The sequence below is a fragment of the Gopherus evgoodei genome, chromosome 5 (assembly GCF_007399415.2).
Source record: "Gopherus evgoodei ecotype Sinaloan lineage chromosome 5, rGopEvg1_v1.p, whole genome shotgun sequence".
NCBI lineage: Eukaryota > Metazoa > Chordata > Testudines > Testudinidae > Gopherus > Gopherus evgoodei.
The window spans coordinates 102,712,816-102,738,879 of NC_044326.1; the positions used below are offsets into that span (position 1 = coordinate 102,712,816).

Genomic DNA, 26,064 nt, shown 5'->3' on the forward strand with positions numbered 1-26,064 from the left:
TTCTGCTTATTATCTCTGTGAAGAATGGTCCTTAAATTCATAGCATGCATAGCAGCTAATGCTGAGCCTACTATTAGGCCTAAACTACTGGACAGAGATCCTTTAATTTCATATTTTGACTGTTTATACTTAGTAGTCTACCATGTACAATTAAAAGCCTGAGCAGCAATATCAATGGAGACTTCATAACAATTTCCAAACAGGAAATGATATTCAAGATTAATATTAAAAATGCAATTCAGTTTAATACCTTTGCCTGTCAGCCCACGGTCCATAGTTGAAATCTGTTCCTTTCCCACATACAATGTCTAATCCCCAACATGGAGGCAGGTCTTGCAGTTTACTGTCTTCATCGCTTGTTTCTCCATCATTATTTTCCTCTGTCTCCTCTGGTACAAGACCTGTAGCATGTAACACAGTAAACATTACTCCAGGAAGCTGTTTCCAATTATGACAAATTTTTGCAGACTTCTACACAATTAAAGTATGCAGATATCAGTTTCATTCAAGACCACTGCAGGACATAAGAGTCAAACCATTCTTCATGTAGACTAAAGAGAAAGGAAGAGAAGGATATGACTGAAAGCAAGCGTCCAAGGAATTTTTCCAAAGCACTCAATGACAGCTAACTTTGCTCCACTAAAGTCAGTAAAATCCATTGAACCCGCACTAAATAATTTTAGCAATAAAACCTGTCTTCTGTCAGCACAACTTCGCATGTGACACTGCCTTTTCAGTCCTGCTGACAAAACCCTCAACTACTGCGGGTCAAGTTAAATCATCTTCCTGAGCAGCATAATCCCTCTACTGACGCACTTACACTGGTTCAACGCCTGTGTGAACACTGTATTAGCTGCACTAGTACAAACAGCCCTCCAGCAATATTGCCATGATGACACTGTCCTAGTGACTGCTCTCTGCTCAAATTTTTGAATTCTTCTGCTTAAAGAATTCTTCTGCATCTGCTTATTTTAAAAGTGACCACCTTTAAAATATCCAGAGTTTTTGGAAATGCCTCTGTTCTTGTTAGCTCACTTTTGCAAACACCCATGTATGGCTCCATGTAAAGCTACAGCTAAAACGCCAGTGAACTCTAGTGCTATTGCCTACTACAGGAAAGTAGTCTTGGATGTCCTCAGCCAGTGAGGAGAGGAGCAATGGAAGCGTAACTACAGAATTCACACAGGAACAAAAATGTTTATTCGGACATTGCAATGCAGAAACTGAAATATGACAGGGATGAGTTCCTATGCCAGGCAATGGAGAAGGAACTGCAGCTGTCCTACCAAAAGGCAATGGAGGAAAACAAAAAAAATTGGTGCTGCCCTTCAGAGCTGCCACAACGAGTGGGGACCCCAGCAACTACTGACTAACAGTGAATGCCCCATAATGTCTGAGGAAGGCACACTAGAACTGCACAGTGATGAAGAGCTCACTAAGAAGTGAGACATGAGCCCCACATATACCCAAGAAGCTCTGAGAACCAGCCAAACTCAGAGGGAACCCCCTGAAAAAGAGAATAGGGTAGGGTAATTTACTACTCCCATATTGCACATGGTTTTTAAAATAAATTTTCTTCACAGCACCCAACACTTCACTGTCTCCTATCTGTCCTTCACACACACCCTCAAAATGGCAGACAACTGCACGTGGGCAAGGAAAAACGGAATTAGATTTTAAAGTAGCCAATTTGTTTTAAGAGCACACAGTAGAATTCAGGGCCGGCTTAGGCCGATTCGCCCGATTCCTGGGAATCGGGCCCTGCGCCTAAGAGGGCCCAGCGCTTTAGGCACCTTTAAATTTTTTTTACTTACCCTGGCTGCGGTCTGCTCCGGGGTCTTCCATTGCCCCGCTCCCCTGACCAAAGCGCTGGCGGGAGCGGGGCTGCCCCACAGCCCTGCTCTCTCAGCTGCAGCTCTGACCAGAGCGCGACAAGCCCCGCTGCCCTGGCTGGAGCAACGGCCAGAGCACGGTAAGTCCTGTGGCCCCGGCTGGAGCTCCGGCCGGAGTGCCACAAGCCCTGCAGCCCCGCTCTCCTGGCTGGAGCTCCGGCCGGAGCGCGGCAAGCCTCGTGCCCCCAGCTGGAGCTCCGGGCCCTTTAAATAGCCCCCAGAGCCCTGGGGTAGCAGGGGGCTCTGGGGGCTATTTAAAGGGCCAGGGCTCCAGCTGCCTCTGCCACCCCGGTCCTTTAAATAGCCGCCGGAGCCCCGCCGCCCCCATGCATTCCCCAGGGCTCCCACGGCTATTTAAAAGGTCTGGGGCGGGGTAGAAGCAGGGGAGCCCCGGACCTTTTAAATAGCCCCCCAGAGCCCTGGGATAGCGGGGGGCTCTGGGGGCTTTTTAAAGGGCTGGGGCTCCAGCTGCCTCTGCTGCACCCCGTGCCCTGCCCGCACCAGCCCCGCCCCTCGCTGCCTGCAGCCAGCTCTGCACCTCCTGCCCACAGTCAGCCCCTACCAAACGCCCTGCCCTGTCTCCAGCCAACCCTTGCCATACACCCCTGCCCGCACCAGCCCTGCACTGCCCACCTTGCCCTGTCTCCAGCCAACCCCTGCTGCACCCCCCTGCCTGAAGCCAGCCAGTCCCATACTCCTGTCTCCAGCCCTGCCAACCCCTGCTGCACCCCCCTGTGGCCCTGCCTGAAGCCAGCCCGCTCCACACTCCCCGCCCTGCCTGCAGCCAGACCCTACCTCCAGTCAGCCCCTGCCCTGCCTCGAACCACCCCATGTCCACTGCTGCCCTGCAGTTCCCAGGCCAGTAACCTGCACACTTGCTTCAATGAGAGGGGCAGGAAGCAGTTGGGACCCACACATGTGAAACGGCAGTCATTAATAACCAATCAACAGCATATATGATGTAATGTACATAATATACAATTTTACTATTTATATAGTTATGGAAAGTAAACAATACATGGAAGAAATGAAAGGGGTTTTTTTGTTTTGTTTTGTTTGGTGGTTTTTTTTTTTTTTTTTTTTTTTACACTTTTTTGTTTTTAAGTCATCCCTGCCAGGGCTCTGCCAAAAGTGTTCGAATTGGGCCCTGCACTTCCTAAAGCCGGCCCTGGTAAAATTAACAGGCCAAAACCAACAAAAAATACTTTAGGCAACTGTAGCGGGGTGGTCACCCACTCCTGCCCTGCAGGATTTAAAGACAGTCCTGGGAGAGGGCTGTGGCACGGGAAAAAGCTGCTAGGCTGATTGGGGAAGTAGCCGCAGCTGGGCCACGCCCCAATCAAACCTCAGCTGGCCCTATATAAGAGGCTGGGAGCTAGGAGCTCAAGAGTCTCTCTCTGTTTGTAGAGGGAGATGGGCCTGGCTGCAGGGAGCTAGAGACAGGGTACCTGAGTGGAGCAGGGCTGGGGAAGGGCAGAGGAGCTGGGGAGCTCCAGCCTGCAAAGCCCCAGGCTGCAGCCTAGCACTGGGCTAATAGGTACTGGGGACTGCAGAGGGCAGCCCAGGGGAAGGCAAAGGCAGCAGGTCCAAACCCAACCTTGCCAGTAATGAGTAGACTGATATTGCAGTCTGTCCCAGGGGCATGGGGGCTAGACAATGACTGGCAGTAGCCGTATACTGAGGTGAGGTGGGGATAGTGGGTGGGGGTTCCCCGGGGAGGGGAGACCTTATGTCTGAGGGGTTACTGCCAGGGGGCAGCGCCCCAGATAACAGGGCACCAGGTCTGGGAGGGACACAGGGGCCAAGCGGTAGCAGGACACCGGCCTGCAGAGGGCGCTCCAGAGGCTGGAGAGCTAATTCCCATAAGAGACCAGCAAGAGGAGCTGCAGGGGTGAGTCCCACATTGCTACAGCAACCAAAAAGCATTCCCAAATAGATAACTTGGTAGGACGTTGATGCATTCAAAATAAAAACTTGCAGGAAGAAAACAAATGTCCAGTAGAATAAAAATACAGTAATGCAAATATAATTCGATCCATTCAAAAACAAAAATGCATTCAAATTAAATACAGAAGAATGCTTCCAAACAATCCAGTAACTGAGCACTGAGACTACATGAATTCTACACTATTGTGCAAGATTTTACTCTTTCCCTGCAAAATAATTTATTCATGTGCCCCTCCCAGGCAGAGGTCCCAAGCAGGTGCATCTGGTTTGGCATCAGGAGCAGCCAGGGGACATACAAATCACTGCCTTGGGGGTCAGAGATAGGTAAGCATGCAAGACTCTGTTCCTCTTGCTCACTATCACGGTATGCCTACAGCCAGAGAGGGATAGTGCTGGAGACACCCCAGCCAGTGGCTCCTACCATACACTGAGTTCCAGCTGTTCATCCTCGCTGGGCTGGTGTGGGTGTAAGGGAGGGATCTCCTCTTCCCCTGCAAAAGCCACTCCTGGGGCCAGACCAGACCCACCCCTGAGAACTTCCCCTAGTTGCAAGAAGCTCTGCCCTGGACCCTGCTTTCTGCCCCCATTGCACCCAAGCGATGGGGGGAGGTGTCACTATATGGGGAGCTGTCCCTCCCATCTGCCCAACCCCCATGCATCCAGATGCCCCCACACACCCAGATATCCCTCCCATCCGAGTCCCGCCCCCTGCATCCGGACTCCCCCCCAACCAGCTGCACCCACAGTCCCACCCCACCAGCATCCAGATCCCTCCACCGTCCCGGCTGAGGTCCCTGCACCCAGATTGCCCTGCTTAGGCCACATCTCCCCCACACCCAGATCTCCCTGCTGAGCCCAATCACCTTCATCTAAATCAGGAGTCTCAAACGCAATTTACCTTAGGGCCAGTGCCAGTCCTCAAATCCTCCCAGAGAGCCAATAACGTCACTCATGCTTCCTAGAACTGGCCCCCTACAACTCTGCCCCCCCCAAATTCCACCCCCTACTTGTCTAAGGCTCTGGGAGGGAGTTTGGGTGTGGGGAAGGAGATTCAGGTGCAGGGTGCAGGCTTTGGGAGGGAGTTTGAGTGCAGAAGAGGTGAGAGGTTGGGCACTGGGAGGGAGTTTGCATGGGGGATCGGGTCTGGGGGGCAGGCTCTGGGAGCACGTTTGGGTGCTGGATGCAGGCTCTGGGCTGGAGCAGGAAGTGGGGGTGCAGGCTCTGGGAGGGAGAGTCTATGAGTCTATGAGGAGGGAAGAATGCAGACTATAGGAGGAAGTTTGGACGCGGAAGAGGGTGTGTGGGAATGGGAAGGAAGTGCAGGCTCTGGGAGGGAGTTTGGGGGCAGGAAGAGGAATGTGAGGAGTGAGTGGGGGTGCAGGCTTTTGGAGGGAGTCAGGGGGCGTGGCGCTTACCCAGGGCTTCAAGGCAGGGCAGGGCGGGCTGGGGTCGTCTCCGCACGCTGCTGCCCCCCACACACCACCCCCGCAGCTTCCCATTGGCCACAGGAGCACTTGGGGCAGGGGCAGCGTGCAGACACACAGCCCCACCCCGCCCCAGGGACACAGGAAGGGATCAGCAGCCACGTGGATCAAGCACGCAGGAAGCCGCTCAGCTCAGCTGCACTGTTGGTGGTGGGCGGGGCCCTGGGCCATTTTAAATTGTCTAGGGGACATGCATAGTGGGAGCGCCCGGGGGTGGCAGACAGGGCCAAGGGAGAGACCCAGCCCCAACATTGCTGGAGCCCTGCAGGCCACACTGGGAAGGTTCTCGGGTGGCAGATGACCCGCGGGCTGGGACTTTGAGACCCCTGATCTGGACCCTTCCCCCCTTGCAGAGTCCCATTTCACTGCACCTGGACCCCCCACTGAGCAACCCACACCAAGACTGCCCCACACAGAACCCTCTTATCCCATACATGGATCCCCCACACTAAGCCCCTCCACACTTGGATCCTGCCCAGCTGATGTGGAGGGGCAGGCCCAGACTTGTTACTGAGGCAAGCTCAGGCCTTGCACTGGGTCAGGGTCAGGTGCAGCCTCACCACCAAGTCTGCGTCCTAGAGGGAGATGGAAGTCTGCAGGGTGATCCCCTACCTCTGTGCAGTAGTGATCTGCACTTCCCATGCCATGCTGGAGACTCCACTCCCATTTCCTTTCTAATCTGTTGTCTAGAGCAATTTCAATTCTACTCCAGTGACTTTAAAGTGATATGGTGAGAACTACTTAACCATGCCATTCACTAAGGATGCAAGCTGGCAAACCATTAGTTTCAAAGGGGATACTCAGATGCTGTACTTTATGCACATATTTAAGTGCTATACCAGGTCATGCCCTAACTTCACTCCTAAAGATGTACTGCTATTTAGGGTATGTCTACACAGCAAAGAAAAACCCGCAGCTGGCCTATGCCAGCCAACTCAGGTTCGTTGGGATTGGGCTACAAGACTGTTTCATTGCTGTATAGACTTCTGAACTGGGGCTGGAGCCCAGGCTCTAGGACAGGGGTGGGCAAACTTTTTGGCCTGAGGGCCACATCAGGGTTGTGCAACTGTACAGAGGGCTGGGTAGGGAAGGCTGTGCCTCCCCAAACAGCCTGGCCCCCACCCCTGATCTGCCCCCTCCCACTTCCCACTCCCTGACTGCCCCCCTTTGAACTCCCAACCCATCCAACCCACCCTGCTCCTTATCCCCTCATCACCCCCTCCCAGGACCCCTGCCCCCTATCCAGCCCCCTGCTCCCTGTCCCGACTGCCCCAACCCCTATCCACACCTCTGCCCCCCTGACAGCCGCCCCAAGACACCCCCATCCAACCACCTTCCGCTCCTCATCCCCTGACCACCATCTCCAGGGAAACCCCACCCCTAACTGCCCCCCGAGATCCCACCCCCTTATCCAACCCCCCTTGCTCCCTGTCCCCTGACTGTCCTCCCGACCCATATCCACATCCCCTCCCGCTGACAGGCCCCATGGGACTCCCACTCCCAACCCTCTCTGTTCCCCATCCCCTGACTGCCTCGCCAGAACCTCTGCCTCATCCAACCGCCCCTCCTCCCTGACTTCCTCCCAGGACTCCCCGCACCCTTACCCGACCACCCCCTGCTCCCCACCCCCTTACCTGCAGCAGGAGCTCACAGCTGCGATACCCAGCCAGAGCCAGCTGCGCTCCCCATGCTGCCAAGCGGGAGCAGCGGGCCAGTGCAGCCCGCGTGGTGACGTACCTGCGGGGGAGGAAGGACACCAGGGGAGGGGTCGTGGACTATGCTACCTGGCCAGGAGCTCAGGGACTGGGCAGAACAGTCCCACAGGCCGGATGTGGCCCATGGGCCACAGTTTGCCCACAGCTGCTCTAGGACTCTGCAGGGGTGGAGAGGGTCCTAGAGCTCCAAGCCCGGAAGTCTGAACAGCATACCTTTAGTCTTCTGTGCGTGGCATACATGGAAATATGAGTATTTCCATCAGCTCTGTGGAGTAAAATCTATTTGTCAAAAAACATTTCCTGAATCTTCTTTGTTGTCTGTACTTGCTGACAGGTACTTTGAACTAAATTACCAAAATAATTGAAAATAGTGCCATTATATTGTGTTATTTTGACAAATAAAATAATTATTAAAACACTGCATGCAGAATTTGTAACTTTTTGGTCCAAAATTCCCTCAAGAGTAAACCTTTCTGAGCAGCAATCACCATCCATTTCTCTACTGTCAAAGCAGCTCTTGTTTTTGGGTCTCTGTGCTGAAGGGAGCCTGGCACACCATTCCAGAAATGTATCAGAGGGGTAGCCGTGTTTGTCTGGATCTGTAAAAGCAGCAAAGAATCCTGTGGCATCTTACAGACTAACAGACGTTGCGGAGCATGAGCTTTTGTGGGTGAATACCCACTTCATCGGATGCATGTAGTGGAAATTTCCAGGGGCAGGTATATATATGCAAGCAAGAAGCAAGCTAGAGATAATGAGGTTAGTTCAATCAGGGAGGATGAGGCCCTCTTCTAGCAATTGAGGTGTGAAAACCAAGGGAGGAGAAGTTGGTTTTGTAGTGGGCAAGCCATTCACAGTCTTTGTTTAATCTTGAGCTGATGGTGTCAAATTTGCAGATGAACTGAAGCTCAGCAGTTTCTCTCCGAAGTCTGGTCCTGAAGTTTTTTTGCTGCAGGATGGCCACCTTAAGGTCTGCTATAGTGTGGCCAAGGAGGTTGAAGTGTTCTCCTACCGTTTTTTTATATTGCCATTCCTAATATCTGATTTGTGTCCGTTTATCCTTTTCCGTAGCGACTGTCCAGTTTGGCCGATGTACATAGCAGAGGGGCATTGCTGGCATATGATGGCATATATTACATTGGTGGACGTGCAGGTGAATGAACCGGTGATGGTATGGCTGATCTGGTTAGGTCCTGTGATGGTGTCGCTGGTGTAGATATGTGGACAGAGTTGGCATCGAGGTTTGTTGCATGGATTGGTTCCTGAGCTAGAGCTACTACGGTGCGGTGTGCAGTTACTGGTGAGAATATGTTTCAGGTTGGCAGGTTGCCTGTGGGCGAGGACTGGCCTGCCACCCAAGGCCTGTGAAAGTGTGGGATCGTTGTCCAGGATGATCCCTGATGATGCATTGGAGGGGTTTTGGCTGGGGACTGTATGTGATGGCCAGTGGAGTCCTGTTGGTTTCTTTCTTGGGTTTGTCTTGCAGTAGGAGGCTTCTGGGCACACGTCTGGCTCTGTTGATCTGTTTCCTTATTTCCTCGTGCGGGTATTGTAGTTTTGAGAATGCTTGGTGGAGATTTTGCAGGTGTTGGTCTCTGTCTGAGGGGTTAGAGCAGATGCAATTGTACCTCAGTGCTTGGCTGTAAACAATGGATCGTGTGATGTGCCCAGGATGGAAGCTGGAGGCATGAAGGTAGGCATAGCGGTCGGTAGGTTTTCGGTATAGGTTAATGTGACAATCACTTATTTGCACCGTGGTGTCCAGGAAGTGGACCTCCCGTGTAGATTGGTCCAGGCTGAGGTTGATGATGGGGTGGAAGCTGTTGAAATCATGGCGGAACAATTCCAGAAATGTGGCCTTCCACATATGAAAATTCTACAGCCACTTCTGCTGATCTAAATTTGCATCATAAGTCAATCCCACCGTTCGGTGCTCATTTCACAGGCCCAGAAACTGCTGCTCCATAGTGTGCAGCTGGTCAGTGAGTGCCTGCAGTACCTTGTGACTTTCATTCGCTTTCCACATTATCCACACCTCTTCAGTTTTCTCTACTGCATACCCAGCTGTGATGGTACTTATAGTCCCATAAGCACAGATCAGCTGCTCTGTCTCTAAAACAGACAAGCCAGATCTACTGATCTGTTCCACATCCATGATTCTCACAATGAGATGGAAAACCAGCATGAGGAAAAGAAGATTATGGGATGGAACAGAGGGAACTGTGGGAATTTGATCCCCTAACTCCCACAATTGCCTGAGAAGAGCATTGGTAGCCCACAATGCACTGCCAAAAGATTTCTTAGAAGGGACACTGGGATGTGTAATCACCATGCTGTCCTTCTTTTGCGAGTACAACCTGTCAATGTGAGGGCACGCTGTGCCAGCAAAGACAGTCAAATGTAAATACAAACTAGTGACAGCAATATCAGCAGCTGTATGCTGGTAGAAATTTTACTGGTAAAACCTACTAATGTAAATATGGTTGAAGTTTTGCCATTTACTTCAGTGTGGACAAAGAGATAGGCCAACAATGAGCAATTGTGAAAATCCTACCCTATGTGTTCAAGAACCTAGGTCAAAATTCTCTAATGTGCGTGCCTAAAGTTAAGCTCATAAAAGGTATATTAAAGACTTGTCTACATGGGGGAAAAATGATCAGTTATACCGGTCTAGTTATAAACCCCTTCCAAAGTGACAAACAATCCACTATCCCAGAATAAGAGCATCTACACAGGAGGCTATAGTGGTACTATACTACATTCAATTCACACCTTAGGTTATACTGAGTAAACTTCCCTGTGTACACAAGACCTTATACACCAATGTAGGAGTGGACTGATTTTCAGAAACATCTGCAGTTCCATTGATTTCACCTGGAGTTAGGTTTGCTTAGCATCGTTTTACAAATCAGGTGATTTCTATGTGGATTTTAAGACGCTTAATATTAGGTACTGAAAACTTGGCATTTTCAGAAGCGTCTGAGGAGAATTAGGCAACAAAGTCCCACTGATGCCGTTCTGAAAATCCTACCTCCAGGTCTTACCTTCTCCAGACTTGCAGAGAGAAGCCTGCATGTTGGGTTTATCTAAATTTTGACAATATTCATTATGAAGCACGACAGTTAAAGTATACTGATGAAAACATTGTTTTGACTCAAAATATAAAATAGTACTCTTTTCCATTTATGTCAGTGGAACCTGCCCACCTGTTCATTTCAATGACAACAATGTGAAAATTTAGTAGATAATACTAAAGAGCAGCAGGGACAGTCCATACACTTTCTTGCAACATTCTTATTGTTTCACATCTTGTGCTAACTGTTCTAAGCTGGAGATGAAACAAATTCTTTCAGCATTCCAGAAAGACAATAGTAAGACATTAAAACTAATAGCACATTAAGTCCTGATAAATAAATAGTACACAAATTATGTAAATAACACTATGATTTAACAGAAGGTACCTGGTTCATCCATGTAATAATAGATGTCAACATCATTGGACTGCATTACAACAAAGCCTTCTCCCATTAACCTTGGTGGCCTGTTTTGAGGGGGAAAAGGGTTAGGTCAATAATGAAATGTATCCCAGAAGGAATTAACTATTATGAATTTAAATAAAGCTAAATTTGAATTTTTAGGTATCCTGAAAAAGAGTGCTGTAAGCTCAGAAGTACATAGACAATATTAGAATCAATTGATAAAACATGCCATAAGTAGTAACTAATCCACTTTTAGAAAGGCATTTGTACAGAAAATATTTTTAGGCTGCCAGTGTCCTAATGATAATCCTATAAAATATCCTCCAGGTTACTCAGATCTGAGGAAAGCCTCAGGTGTCTTACTAATCAGTTCCTCTCGGAGCCTCCAGTATTGTAGGAATGGTGCTGCAGGTTCAGTGGCTGACTTTCCTGCTAGTGCAGAGTAATTCTAGTAAGTATTTTGTGGTTCCATAGTAACTTCCATCTCATGATCTCAAAGCATTTTACAGACATTAATGAATTAAACCTCAAAAACTTTCTATAAAGCAGGTAAGTATCCTATTATATAGGTGGGAAAACTCAGAAAACAGAGAAGTTCCTCAAAGCCATAGTCTATAGCAGAAACAAAGGGCATAGGGGTCAGATTCTGTGCTGTGCCTCTAAGAGAAGCAGCACAGAACTCTCAACCCCTAACAAGTGAGGGCTATGATGGTTTTAAGTTATCTATGCAATCTCTCAATTCTGGGCTGCTCCAGAGGCTGTATAGACCTCTACTGTAACTTAGCCTTGCCCTGAAGACTGTCTAAATGACAGAAGTCTCCATATGCAGCCCTATGGGCTGCAGTATCACAGCATGTGCACCCCCAACATAGCCTCCTCGTATTCACCACCCCCTCCTCTTCACCAGGTCTTGCAAGGAGATCATCAGGAAGCAGCCTCATGACTGTCTTCTGCAGCATTCGCCCCAAGGAAATCCCTTTCCTGATTGAATATGGGTCCTTTAGGACACCCTTTATGTTGCTCTGGCCCTTTTTACCTAGCCTCAAGGGGCTGGCCCAGGACAAAGGATTTCACCCTAGACTTTGAATTCCAGTCTAGGGTTTTAACCATGAGATCCCCAACAGATGCATTTGGGGAGTAGGGGAGAAGAAAATATAGTATATAGCTTTTTTAATTATTTAAAGTTTCAGAATGAGGGACAACAGAGGCCTTAGGAGAAGGGAAATAGTTAGTACACCAGTACAATGAGTAGTGAGATCTCACACTTACTGCAGCATTCAGAAAGTTCACATGAGTAAAAGCATTTCTTACCATGTAAAGCATAAGTGATTTCTGAAAATAAACCTATTTTTTGGAATTTAAGTCTCTTTTCTTTGGTCATTACTGATTTTTTCTGAATAAGGACATCATTGGTGTCACTGGTAGTATGGCAACATAACATCTGATTATAAACTAGCACAGTAATAAAACATTAACAGAAAAATAGTTATGTGCTTTGTTACAATATAAAACATAACTGTTTAAATAACCTACACCATTTAAAAGTTAAAACATTAATAATAAACCATCCTATATTCTTTTTTCCCCCACTGTCTTTTAAATCGATTTTCAAAATGTAGTAGGTCAATTAAAATATTTTAAATTAAAACAACCTGAAGGATGATTTAACTCAACATATTGAAATATCAGGTTCAGTTTGAGATACTTATTCTCACACAGAGAGACTAGGATGTTACCTTATTCCATAATCAACAACTGAAGCCCTACTTTTAATTTTCATTTACTTTGTTAAAGAGTTGCTTTCTCCTTGTCCTACATTCTTGTATTTGTTAATTGTTTTCCTACAAAAATAGCATTCAGGGCCACAGGGACAGATCATCTTCAGAAATTAGACTATTAGAATAATACTATATGTCCAAATCTGATATTCTTCCTGTAACTGTATAGGAGGAGTCATGAAGTAAGATTATCTGATAAAACAATGTTACCTTGACACGGCTGTACTATATACCCTTCTAAAAGGACATAAATGAATACTTAGGAAAATGAATACTTTCATTAAAAAAATGGTGACAAGAACAAATATATTCCTAGTTACCTTAACCCCATACATCATTAGAACATTAGCATTCCTACGGTTAATTACAACCTTATACTATGTCTCTCGTTAGGAATACATAGCTCTATTTAGCACAAGCCATTTCAGATGCAGGGTACCCTGGCCATTTACACCGACAGGAGGAAACATGAAATTGTTATACTGTAAGTAAAATTATGTTACACCATCATAAACAGAAACCGCCCAAGTTAAAGATGTGTGACAGTTTCTATTCATTTATAACTTTCCAGAGCTTTCACTTTTCAGGCTAAAATTTTCCTGAATTGGGCTCTGCCTCTATATGACTTCAAAAAAAATCTAATTTTGTTCATAAGTGGGAGGAAACTACCTTTTTTAATCAAAATACTATTGTGACCTTTCCTTCAGCAGCCCATAAATGTGGTGGTCTAAGCTACCTTAAAGGAAGAAGCACCTTTGAACATTCTGATTAAAATTAGTTTGGTTTTCACTGAATTATGACACTTTGAAAATGGCATGTCATACACATGCACACACTTCGCAGATGAAGTTTTTGCAGGCAGCTAAGATAACAATACTATATACGTATGCACGGCTCATTTTGCCACACACTGACGAATTTAGTAGGTACAGCCTCCTGTTTCAAGTGCACACAGACTTGAGACCAGAATGCTTCACTCCCCTTAAGATGGCTTTTAAAGATGATCTACTACAGTGAATTTTCCAGAGCGCACAGATAAGAGCTCCTCTTTGCCAGATTTCCAGGAAAGAAGTTCTGCAAACACACCAGTATATGCCAGCAATTTTTCATTATTTCTCTGTGTTTATTTAAACTGAAGTACGTTGTGTAAGTATAGTTTACCATGTCTTTCACATATGGTATTCCTAGATTTGTTTCTGGCACACCTAGTAGGGCTGCCAGGTGTCTGGTTTTTGATTGGACTACCCGGTCAAAAAAAGGACCCTAATGGCTCCAATCAGCACCACTGACTGGACTGTTAGAAGTCCGGTTGGCATGGGGCTGGCAGGCTCCCTACTTGGCTCCGTGCAGCTCCCTGCAAGTAGCAACATGTCCCTCGCCCCTTGGGCGGCTCCGTGCACTGCCCTCACGACGCACCAAGCACCGGCTCCCCAGTGCCCTTTGGCCAGCAATCACAGCCAATGGGAGTTGCAGAGGCAGCGTGCAGAGCCATCTAGGAGCTGAGAAACATGTTGCCACCTGCGGGGAGCCAGCTGAGGTGAGTGTCACCCAGAGCCCGCACTCCAAAACCCCTCCCACATCCCAACCCACTACCCCAGCCCTGAGCCCCCTCCCACACTGAAACTCCCTCCCAGAGCCCGTACTCCTCACTCCTCCCACTCCCCAGCCCTGAGTCCTCTCCCGCACCTAAATTCCCTTCCAGAGCTCACACCCAAATCACCTCCTGCATCCCGACCCAGCCTGGATCCCCCTCCTGTAACCCAAACCCCTCATCCCCACCCCCACCCCAGAGCCCACACCCCCTGGCAAATCTCAACCGCCTGCCTCAGCCCAGAGCCCCCTCCCACACTCTAAAGCCCTCATCCCCAGCCCCACGCCAGAGCCTGAACCCCCAGCCGATGCCCTCACCCTCTCCCACACCCCAACCCCCTACCCCAGCCTGGTGGAAACGAGCTAGTGAGTGAGGGTGGGGGAAAGCAAGCAACAGAAGGAGGAGGGATGAAGTAAGAAGGAGGTGGATCATCAGAGAAGGGGTAGGACCTCAGGAAGGGGTGGGGAAAAAAACAAAGCAAGGGCATTTGGTTTTGTGCAATTAGAAAGTTGACAACCCTACCACATACTAGTACACATATGTATCTAAGGCCATAAAAATTGTGTTTGAGAAAATTTTGTTCATATAATCAGAACTACCATAATGCATATCCACATAAAGGGGAATGGGAAACGAACTTCTGCATATCCTGAATGAGCATTTAACTTTGCAACCTTGGTGTTTTCACTTTTAAGTTTGAGCTTAAACAAAATAATTAAACTAAGAATTTTGAGAAGTGTCCACTTGAGAAAAGAGTGTACCAGAAAATGACACTTATATTCCAGTAACTTCATCTTTGACAAATCAATAAAAGCCATTTGAGGTGGGTTGGGGAGAGGGGAGAGGGAAGAGACACATAAAAAGATGCACATAGGAAAGTTATACAAGCTGATAGAAGGAATAAACAAGAGAAGGGGCCAACTCCTCCTGTCTCCCACCTTAAGCCAAATATCACCACCCCCATCTCCTTCACCTCTACACTCTGTTCCATTTTCAGAAGAAAAAACAGAATAACTTACAATAAATAGCAGCACAGGAGAAGACCATATTTATGCTTCTACATTTCCTTTTACTGTTCTCTGTCCTTTCCCTTGCCTGTATTTTCTTCCCTGCATCTGCAACTTAAAAGTCCTTCCTTCTTGTTTCTTGCTCTTCTCCATTTGTGTTTTTATTTTTCTTCCTGAATCCACCTGGATTTTCTCTCTTTTCTATGCCTCTCTTTTTTCCTTTCAATATATCTTTTCTCCTCTCTCTGCTTACACAGGATCTCTTTTGCACCTGTGCCCTGTCAGAGTCTGATGTTCTGTTGCAGGAGAACTGCGAAACACAGCAGCTGACTCAGGCCAGATAAGTAGCCACCTGCATACAGAAATGGTGTGGCTGAGTTTGCTGTAGGATCACTACTCGTAGTGGTTCTCAAGTCAGAAACAGTCTATTTTTCTATATCAAGCCACCTCTAGGTATACATTAGTTTTGCAGGGAGGAGGCAGTTTAGGATGTCAGCCTGCATTAACTTTGGGGTGTAGAATGGTTGGTCCTAGAAGGGCATATATGCTTAACCAGCTTGTCACCTATTTCACCAGTTGATCTGGCTAACTAACCTGTTTCATGTCCCAGGCTGCAGTGGGTTTACGAAAGCTGGAACAAAGTACTTGATGTTATAAAACCAAAAAAGGCATTGGGACAGGTCCTAAAGATAAGACCATTCTCACTTTTCAAGGATACCTGGTCAATCTGGTGAGCCATACACTAAACATAGCCATATGTTCTCTCCATACACTCTCACAATCCAGGACCAGGAGTTGCAAAGGGAACAAAGGTAGATCCTTAGGGGAGGCAGAGGAACAAGATAATAACTTGAATATGTTAAACTAACAAGATTAAAGCAAAATAGGATTATTTTTACTACCAGCTGAAGAAAATTCCTTTGTTATTTTCCCAGAGAATTTGAAGTTAGCTACTCTCTATTTATTCTCCCTTGCAGAGAAATTTCTCAGCCTTCTCCTATCCTTAGAAACAGCAAGGCTGAATGTGTGTGTTTCATACACACAGACACTCGAGAATACTTTATAAACCAGAAGATATATTATACACACATAATGCAGACAGATAATTCATTCCTGGAGTCAGAGTTGTAAATACATACAAGGACAGAAAGCCAAATATTTCAAAGTTAAAGTTTACACTTAAACTCCTGAACATTTGAAAGTACAGAAATGCTGAATTACAGTTATCTTAACTCTACCTCAGTGTCCCACCACAACATAAACCATCCTCAAAACAAAAATATCTTTCATACAATTAGTATTTCAAGAAACTCTTAATTAAGTCAGAACCTCTGTAGGTTGTGACTTTTTTCCATGAGTCCAGGCTAAAGTGAAGTCGAAAATTTTCAGTTTTAAAAAATAAATAAAACCCTTTCCAATCATGTTGGATCTACAAAGAACAAGCCATAAACAGATATAATTCTCCGTTAGAATTGTTGCAAAGTGTTGCAATGAGCAGTCACTAAAAGAATCACCAGTTGAGCATCAGTCCAATAAGAGATGTGGCTATCAGGCATTAGTGTAAGGATTTTAAATACTCTTAAATTTAACTATTAGGCTTTCATCTTCAGTGCGAGTACCTAACTAGATCAGAGTATCGATCCCTTGCTACACAGGCTGCAGTACTGATCTACAGGGATACTAAAGGAATGTCAAAAGGACTCCATCTTTTTAACCTTTTTTTTTTTTAGAAAAACATTGCTTTCAAACAATGTTCCCATGACAAGAATTAGGACTGGATTAACTGAACATTTAGGATACAGTTAGCTATACAAAAAGGCATATTTCCATCTTTCTCCACAATGAGAGTCCCAGTCCGGACATTTTTCTTTTCAGGAATCAAACATGAGACACAAAAAGAAAACAATATTTACAGAATGGCAATGCTGTAAGTGACGGTGTGAAGCTAAGCAGCACAGAACTCAGGAAGGAGTTCCTGACAACACACACTAGTTTTTGAAGGCTCAACAAAAAAACCTAATCACCTTAATCTGGACTGTTGGCAAGTTCGAGTTCCAGAGTAGAGGATAAGGATAAAACTGCCAAACACTTTTTTTTAAAACTTAAAAGGACATCTTATATTGAATCTTCAAAAGTTAAAAAGACAAATTTATTCCTGACTTATGTATTGATAGTAAACTCTTAACTTACCCTTATCTCAACTAAGAACAGTCTGTTGAAGTTCAAAATTTACTCCACAATTCAATGAGGCATACTCCGGAAAATGCTCGTGCGTGTGCGTGTGTGTGTGTGTGTGTGTGTGTGTGTGCGTGTGTGCGTGTGTGCGCGTGTGACTAATCATATATAAAATAAGACCAGACAAATACACACTATTTTCCAGAGATATTACATGGAATTTACCTTCTGTTGAGCAAACAACACTTTTAAGACCTGAAAATGAAACAGCTTTGCCCTAAAGAGTCTGTTTGCACATAAAATATTGCTGGAGAAAATCTACTTAAGGACCCTTGTCACGGTAGACAGAATTTTATGCCTGTCTACATGTTCATACTGTTTCACTGTGAAAGTGTGTGTACATTACACAGTATCCATCTAGGCACATATACTGTGCGCGTTGCTATGGTATCCAGCCACCATATACAGCTTGCAATTTCCTTCCTTTGCCTGTCATCTCTGCTCAGAATTTTTCAGAACTGTGTTCTAGTCAAGGAGCCAGACATGCAGAAGCATAAGAATGAACAACTTGCGTTACATATATGAACAACATTTTACTTGGATTTGCCACTGCATCATAAGTCAGGCAATAATTTTTCTCATCTTAAATCAGTCAGATTACAACCCTCATTTTAAAATTTAAGGAAATTCAGTAATAGCCCCTGATAATAAACAGAATTGCAATAAAAATTTAAAAGGTAGGCTAGTTTTGTGTTTGATAAATCTTGGGGATTCCTTAAGATCATGTTCCTCAAAACTTGTTAACTTCCTACTATAACTAACATAGTGCAACTTTTCATATAATTTCACATTTTTCACTATTTTCAATAGCTATAACTGTATATAAAGTGACTATATGCAAGTCAACATCTCAGCCTGTATTTGTCCTAAATTTTATGCTGCAGACCTAGACTTTAGCAGCAAGCAGCTTGTAGCAGAACTTATTTGAAATAACATGGGTTTATTTAATTAATGCGAGATACTAATCAATCACAGCAAAAAGTGCACAGAAGAGTTCTAAGGTCTTAGCAAAACAGCAGTAACTCTTGCATATCTCTCTATAAATATTACTCTGTTAAAGGTCAAATGTCCAAAGTCTCTCTAGAGGCAAAGGTGTTAACTAATTAGACACAATGGCACAAAGAAAATGAGACCATACTAACAGAAACAAAAGGCAGTCTTGGTTTTTTTGTGGGTTTTTTTTTTTTTAAAAGACAACCTACAACAACAACAACAACAACAACAACAACAACAGAACAGGCTAAAATGTCAGATTACATCTGGATTCTTAAAAACAAAATCTCTTACTCATCAGTTTGAAGACCAACGTATCTTGGACTGGGAACTAACATGACTCTGACATTTTCCAGTTTTCCCTTCAAAATGTGCATAAACTGGTCAAGGTGACTTGAAGGTGGTTTCGTGGTGTATGTTAAGAAAGCATCATCAAAGTTAATGCAGAGTGTTTGTGGCTGATAATGATTCCCAAATGCCAAGCGACCCTAAGTTAAAAGAAAGATCAATTATTTTATTTTGCATTGCTTTGTTTATACTACTTACACAGATACCTAACCAGTCTACCATGCCAGTAAAGACTATGAGTGAAATCTTAGCCACAATGGAAGCAGTGGCAAAACTTCCACTTACTTCTGTGGGTACATCTGCAATAAAAGACTCATGCCATGGCTGCGGCTGGCCCAGGTCAGCTGACTTGGGCACATGGCAGTGTAGACATTCAGGCTTGGGCTGGAGCCCAGGTTCTGGGACCCTCACCCTTGTGGGGTTTTGGAACCCAGGCCAAAGCCCAACCTGAACATCTGCACTGCAGTTTTTATCCTTGTGAGCCTGAGCCCCACAAGCCATAGTCAATTGACCCAGGCTCTGAGATTCTGTGCCACAGGTTTTTTATTCCAGTGTAGATATACTGTATACAATGGGGCCAGGACTTTACCTCATGTGTCCAAACCTGCAGCCCTGACTCATGTGACTCCTTGAAGGAGTATGAACATACTACATCATTAATGCTGAATTATATTCAAACAGCAGCACTACAAAAAACGTGTGACCATCATATAACAATAGGTAGTCGAGAATTTCAGATTCTGTGATAACTTACAATATACTATGACAGATCATAGAAGCTGTTAAGCACTATTTTGAATTCACCTGGCACCAGAAAAATCCACTGATTTAAAAAAAAAAAAATCCTAATACCTATATTGAAAGTGACATGGAAATAAAGAATTTCAGTAAATGTGCCACGTAGTTAACTTGTTAGTCTCATACTTAAAAATATATATATTATATATATACACACACACACACACACACAAAAATCTACGTCACTGTGATTGAAAATCAAGCGTAAATGGGCTTTTAGAAGGGTAGCAGAATTTGTGCTGAAAAAAAATAAAAATTAAACCACTTAAAACTACCTTCATGATTCAAATAAAAGCATGTCAGAAATAAAGAATTAAATTATGGTAATAATGAAGTCACAACTTTAAGAGTGAATTTTAAAGTTTCCACAACTAAAAAGCATTTATTTATTTACAGACCAAACAGGGAATGTGTCACTTACTGTGCTAACATTGACTTTGATTACAGGAATAAGGGATCTCCATGAAGAGGAAGGGTCTTGAGATTCTGTTTTTACTTTAACACTAAAAGAAAAAAAAATCAAATCTATATTCAAATATATGTAACAAACAAACAAGAACAATCGGAACTAAAAGCTTTCATGACTCAGTCTTTGTTTTACTACACAGGAAGTCATCACCAGATCTCTCATTAAAAGATGCTATGGTTTAACAAATATGTGCAGTAGTCAATTTTATAAGACATGCAACAATAACCACCCATATATCTAAAAGGAAGATCAAACTCTGTTTTTAAATGTTACAGATAAGTATGAGGACAGTCAAACTTAAGCAGCAAGGAACAGATGTTACTCATTACTTCCAGCACTGTACTAGATATTGTGATGTACTGTCTGTCAGATTTTTCACTTAAGGCATAATGACTTCAGTACAGTATTGCCTAAAGAAAAGTGACTGACTAGGAAGAGTTAATGGCCTTCTTCAGAGCCTCATGCCATTAATCCCCTGGAAATGTCTTGTACTGTAGTAGTTCTAGCTATTCTAAACTGAAAGCAAAAGCCAAGGGATGTGAATAAACTTTTCTTTTGTCTTCAAGGCTGTTGAAGTTTCAACTGATTTTGTACATGGCCTTTTCTAGAGAATTAGTGTCCTATACATTAGGACATCTCAGCATTCCGTTTATCTTATAATTTTCATTTCCCCCTCTACCTTTAATTATGAAAATCTTAAATGGGAGAATTTTACAGTTTAAAAAGTATGTAATGAGAGCTGTAACATACATGAAAAAGGAAGTTCTCATTTTAAAAGACACATTTAAATGATTAGTTATCAAAAACATTCCTGTCTATTAGCTTGCTAAAACAAAATTTATGAACATGAGTGTTGAACAGAAAATATTCAGGCAATTAAGACCTCTTATATGCAAATTATCTTATACTTAACATAGGGCTTGATTGTGCTACCAGGGTTCAGGCCTGGAGACGATCTTCTATATAGTCTACCCTCCCCTTCCCATGCAGAAATGGGGCACAACTGCCTCCAATTACATGGTCTTATTCCTGGAGATCAACAAGATTTGTGGTCTGTCCCGCTGGCCTATTCTAAGAGGTAGGGAGCAAATACAGCCTCCCTCGTGTTTCACACAACAGAACAACTGGGCAGAAATTGGGGGGCACGGGGAAGCACTTTTCCATTTATGACTGGCAAGACTGTGCCTCTTCTTACTGGATTAGACTTAATCACTGATCAATTAATGTGTAACCTTTGGCTTAAATACTGTAATTTCTTGTATCTATATGAAACCAGACAAAAGTATCAGCTTTAAAAGAGCGATAGATGGTTCAGAATAGAATAGCCCATTTGTTTAGTAACACAGGCTGGTGAAAGTACATCACCCCAGTGCTCTGTTCTCTTCGCTAGCACCCTCTGGAATACCAAGTCAAATTCAAGGTTTAGGTTCTCTTCAGAAAGAAATTGGCGCAGTTTACCTGACGCACCATCTAATCCTATACAAACTTGATCTCCCATAAGTATGTTCCATTGAAACACTGGAATTGTCAGCATCAAGAATAAAACCCTTTCATGCAGATGAGGGCCAGTGCTGTACACATTCCCAAATATACATCAAGGCCATTTTTTTCTTGCCCAACACTGCCTTGCATTTCCTCTGTTGGCCTCTTCCAAGCAAACAGTGCTGAACTGAAACTCAAAAGGTATGTCTATATCAAAATTCTGCCAAACATTCACTAAATACTGAAGTGGGGATGTAATATTTTACCTTTCAAGATTGGAGTGCCTTGTGTGTCTTCCATTTTCTTGTGCTTTTTCATCCTCTTTCCTTGCTGGAATTATTGTTGGATCTAGACCAAATAATTCCTGAAGTTGTCCATAAAGGGCAGAGCGGTTGTAGACGTGAAATTCAAAGTCATTCACCATGATATACAGTCTGGTTTCTGCTTTTGGATCTATAAAGTAAAAGGGAAAAGGAAAATATTTCTGATTCTATTCAGCAGTTCCTTTCCATAATTCAAGCAAATTCTTCAAATTTGCATACATAGTTTGGAAAATGAACTATACATTGCAGAGAACAAATATTGAAGTACATATTAAACAGATGTAAAAAATAAATCCAGACAATGCACAACAAAAATTGCTTCACAAAATTGTTGAATATGCAAAAAGGACCTTGATTTAGTTTCTAACAGTGACTGTATTTTGACATTTGCCAAGCTATTATAGGAAAAAATATAGAATTTACATTACACAAAGTTGTTTATGTATGTTACTAAATTAGTCATTACGAAGAAGATGACATAATATGACAATTTCCAGTATTAAACATGCATATTTTAATATTAATTATTACAATTTCAGCGGAGATGCTTCCCCAAATTGCAGAGTCAAGTCTGCAATATGCAATAAGCAAATTAAATAGTACAATATTGCCATTACGAGTGATTTCTTCGTTACTAAGCATATTTCAGAGCTTTATTTCTTTACTCAACTTTTTGACTCATATGTGGGACAGCAATGATCCAAAGTTTATACCATATTCAGAGGCTTATAGAAAATAAATTTAATCATCTCACTCCAGTTCCTATATGAAAAAAGTCAACATCAAAATGGTACCACATTGGACGCTTCAGCAGATGACAAGAACTGAATGGGCATAAAGAGAAAAGTATCTTCTCACTACACATTTTCATATATATTGCTGAAGGTTGTGATCTGGCACTCTATTGTGAAATAGATTGCTTCAGCCTCAAAGGCTTTCAGAGAATCATGCTCTTATCACATGCTTTCAATATAAAAATTTTAAACAATTTATTTTCATGGGATCTAAGTCATAAAAAGTGTTAAGTTGAAGAGATAGCAAATTGGTAGGAGAATAAATATGCACATAAAAAAGCAGGATGTATAGTGATTTGCAGATTATATGCCATTTATTTGAAGTGATGCAGAAAGTTTGGGGGTTTTTTGGTAAACTTGTGCTGTTAATGTGTGTTATCTGTCCCTCTTGCCCCCACCCCGAGCACATTGGGGGTAATAAACTAGCTTTTTCCTCCCTTAAAGTTTCCCACCACGTTCACCTCATAGGCTGTGTTAGCATAGAAGCCACTGATGCTTTAACCAGTGTACGCCAATCTGCTGACAGTAGCTTCAGGCAACATGTTGGTTAAAATGGCAGTAGGTGACTATATACTATCTGCATAAGAACTCTGACTGTTGGTACTATTGGTGGAGCTAAGTCATGACAGCAGCAAACAGAAATTTTATGAAAATAAGTTTAGTTCAGACAAGGCCTTAGAAAGGGCAACTATGTATTTATATAGGAAATTTTAACAGGTTTACAAATCCTTGCATGTAAATATCGGAGACTATACAACAATAATTACAACAATGAGCTTGGTTTTGAGAAACATCATAGAGAAATGTAAAACAGAGATCTGATTTTTAACAGGCTGTTAACCTGTCACAGAGTGAGCATCTTTACACTACCTGTGACATGTCATTTGTAGTGATTATTAAATTGAGAGAAATCACCAAAGAGAACTTTTTACAAATCAAGTGACTTGGTCAAGAAACAACTATCCAAAGGCCTGGAACTTCTCCATTTAATAAAAAGGTAAAACTCTTTAGAACACTAATTTCTAACGAACAGAACAAAGGCAAATGATCAAGGGAAACAAACAATGAAGGTGAAAGCAAGAGTAATAGATAAGAAAAGACAATATTTGAACCCAGGTTTGGAATGCATCTTTAAATTATAGGGAAAAAACATTCTAATGGATGAGCAGAAAGATAATACTTGAAAATTTAAGTTTAGCTGAAGATCCTGAAATGTTGGAAATGTACAGATTTTAAATCTTTTCCACGTACTGCTTTATACCTGTATACACCTTCACCCAAAGAACTCAACTCAAAGCATTTTACAAACACTAACTGAACATGCCACCAGTATGAGAAAGGGAAGTACATCAGACTATATGAAAAGTACACAGAGTATATGACTTGCCCGAAGTCACACAGTAAGTCAGTGGCAAACTCAGGAACAAAACCTGACCTCCAGGCCATTATCCTGTTAGAATACCACAATGATCTTTTAGCATGTGAAATGCAACTGGTATAAAACCTCTTTTTTAAACACATATGATGTTAGAATTTTATCAGTTACACCCAGGATTAGTTCTTGATTATGGAAAACAGGTTTACTTTAAGCAATTACTTGATATGCCGAAGCACTGGCACATTAGTCAAAGTAGCCATTTTTGTAAGCAAGTTTAATAAAAATTACTGAGACACTCTTAATTACAACTCACGCCACTAAAGCTGCCAACCAGTTTTACTCTAACCAACCAGTTTGGGTGTTGGCGGTTTTTGAGGGTTTTTTGTTTAAGGATTCGTAACTTTACCATACAAATTTGACACATGATAGGCAAGATCGCTATAAAAACTTTGAGAGCATTTCACTGCTAAGTTACAATCCAAGGGTGAATACAGGCAAGAATAACCAAAAGTGATTACTAATCTCATGGCTTCTCAGGTGCAAAAGAAAGAGTGTCATGGTCTCAGAATAGCTCCCATTGCACACACCACCACAAAAGAGCTTAAATGGCAACGCTGCAAGGACTGCATCAGCCATGAAGACTGGACTTGTGTTTTGCCATCTGAAAGTGGCCCTCCCAGGTAAGCGTTCACATACAGTGGACACAAAGTGTGAGAAAACAAGCAGTCTCACTACCTTTTTGCACCTCTTCTGTGGATAAACACACTTCTAGATAAACTTCAACCTCAAGAACTGGCTAACAGTCACACTTTATGAAGTACAGTTCTATAATGCACACTACTCAATTTCTTCATCTTTATACAATAAAAACATACTGAACCATTAAGTATGCACATGCCTAAACCTCATCATCATTTGTTGTAACTTTCTTTCTTCATCCATCCCTGCCTTTCTTGTCACTCTCATTCAAGTGTAAACTGTGGATTCTAAGTGTCTTGTGACAGGAGTCTTAACTTCCTAATCTTCTGTAAAACACCTAACAATTTTGGATATTAAATTAATTAAGCACTAAATTCACATGCTAAATTGTAAATGATCAAACTCACATAAATATCTAGACATTTGGGCACACTTAAAAATTGTAGAATATTAGTCTGTAATATGGAATTGATTCTGATAGTTAAAAACACCAGGAATATTTAATTATATGATTCCATATAGAACATTTGAGTGGCATGCCTTGACTTACTTCTGCTACAGATAGCTTGACCTAATTATGTAACAGCGTGATCTAATTACATACAAACCCGCACACAATTTCCCGATAATTATCTAGTTGCAAAAAAAAAAAAAAAAAAAAAAAAAAAAAGTATCCCCATTACATATTTACTCAAGAGACTTGAGCTGCTCTGAAATACCACTTGTTCTATTTGTCTAAATTATGGACTGAGGGAAACTGATGCAATTCAAATCTCTGTGTTAAATAGTTTTTGTTCCCTAACCATAACTTCCATCCACAAGAGTTACGTATTTACCTACAAATAAAAGCCAACATTCCATCCTTTATCCCTCCTTACTGAGTTTTTTCCCACCCCTCTATAACTTGAGTTAATTTCCCAGGCTTTTTCGATGTATGTCACATTATTTTAAGAACTACAGAGTTATTGTACTGACTTGGTTTTACACAAATAAGTAAGGAAATAAAGTGTGCTTCATGGGAAGTTAATTACTTAGCAACAGAAAATCACAGACGTTCAGATGAATTATGCACAAAAAATTGGAGTAGAAAATAGCTTGCCTGGGAGATTTTCAGATAACCTTTACATTATTAAGAATACACAAAAGTTAATTTTATAGCTAATACATTCCTTGAGGCAGCCATTAGACTTCATTAATTGAATTAGTTGAATTATAATTCCTTTATTAAAAAAGAGTGGAGCTTAAAATAGGTAATTATTTTTAAAGGCTTTTGTTTTTTGTTTTGTTTTTTTCAAGTGTGAAGGAAGTTTTGTCCTCTTTTCCACACATCAGTACTCTGCTCCAAAATATTTTTAGAGAAAAAAAGCAAGTAACTAAGAAATATGAAACATTTTGATCATCATATTCATCATCATCATATTCTTAAAGAGGAATAAACACTACACCATACTCTTAACTAATGTTATCAGTTGTAATTGAAAGTAAAATGAATAAAAAAGGTTCTGGCTTCCTCAGGGCTTAACCAAAACAAATGATTTCTTTATATAACTGATTATTAGTATTAACAGTCATATCACCACACTTCTTCAGGTGATACAATTTTAACAGCTCCTCAAAGTTTAGCAATTCATCAATAATCAGTTACAGGAGAG

General features: G+C 42.9%; 1 protein-coding gene across 1 annotated transcript in view; it reads right to left on the reverse strand.

The window, feature by feature from the left end:
- Window positions 1-26,064, reverse strand: part of KIAA1109 (KIAA1109 ortholog) — a 236,674-nt gene that overhangs the window by 170,929 nt on the left and 39,681 nt on the right. Inside the window, 5 exon segments of the mRNA XM_030564256.1 lie at window positions 251-401; window positions 10,500-10,579; window positions 18,416-18,609; window positions 19,689-19,770; window positions 21,485-21,671. Of these exon segments, the coding sequence (XP_030420116.1) occupies window positions 251-401; window positions 10,500-10,579; window positions 18,416-18,609; window positions 19,689-19,770; window positions 21,485-21,671 (694 nt within the window).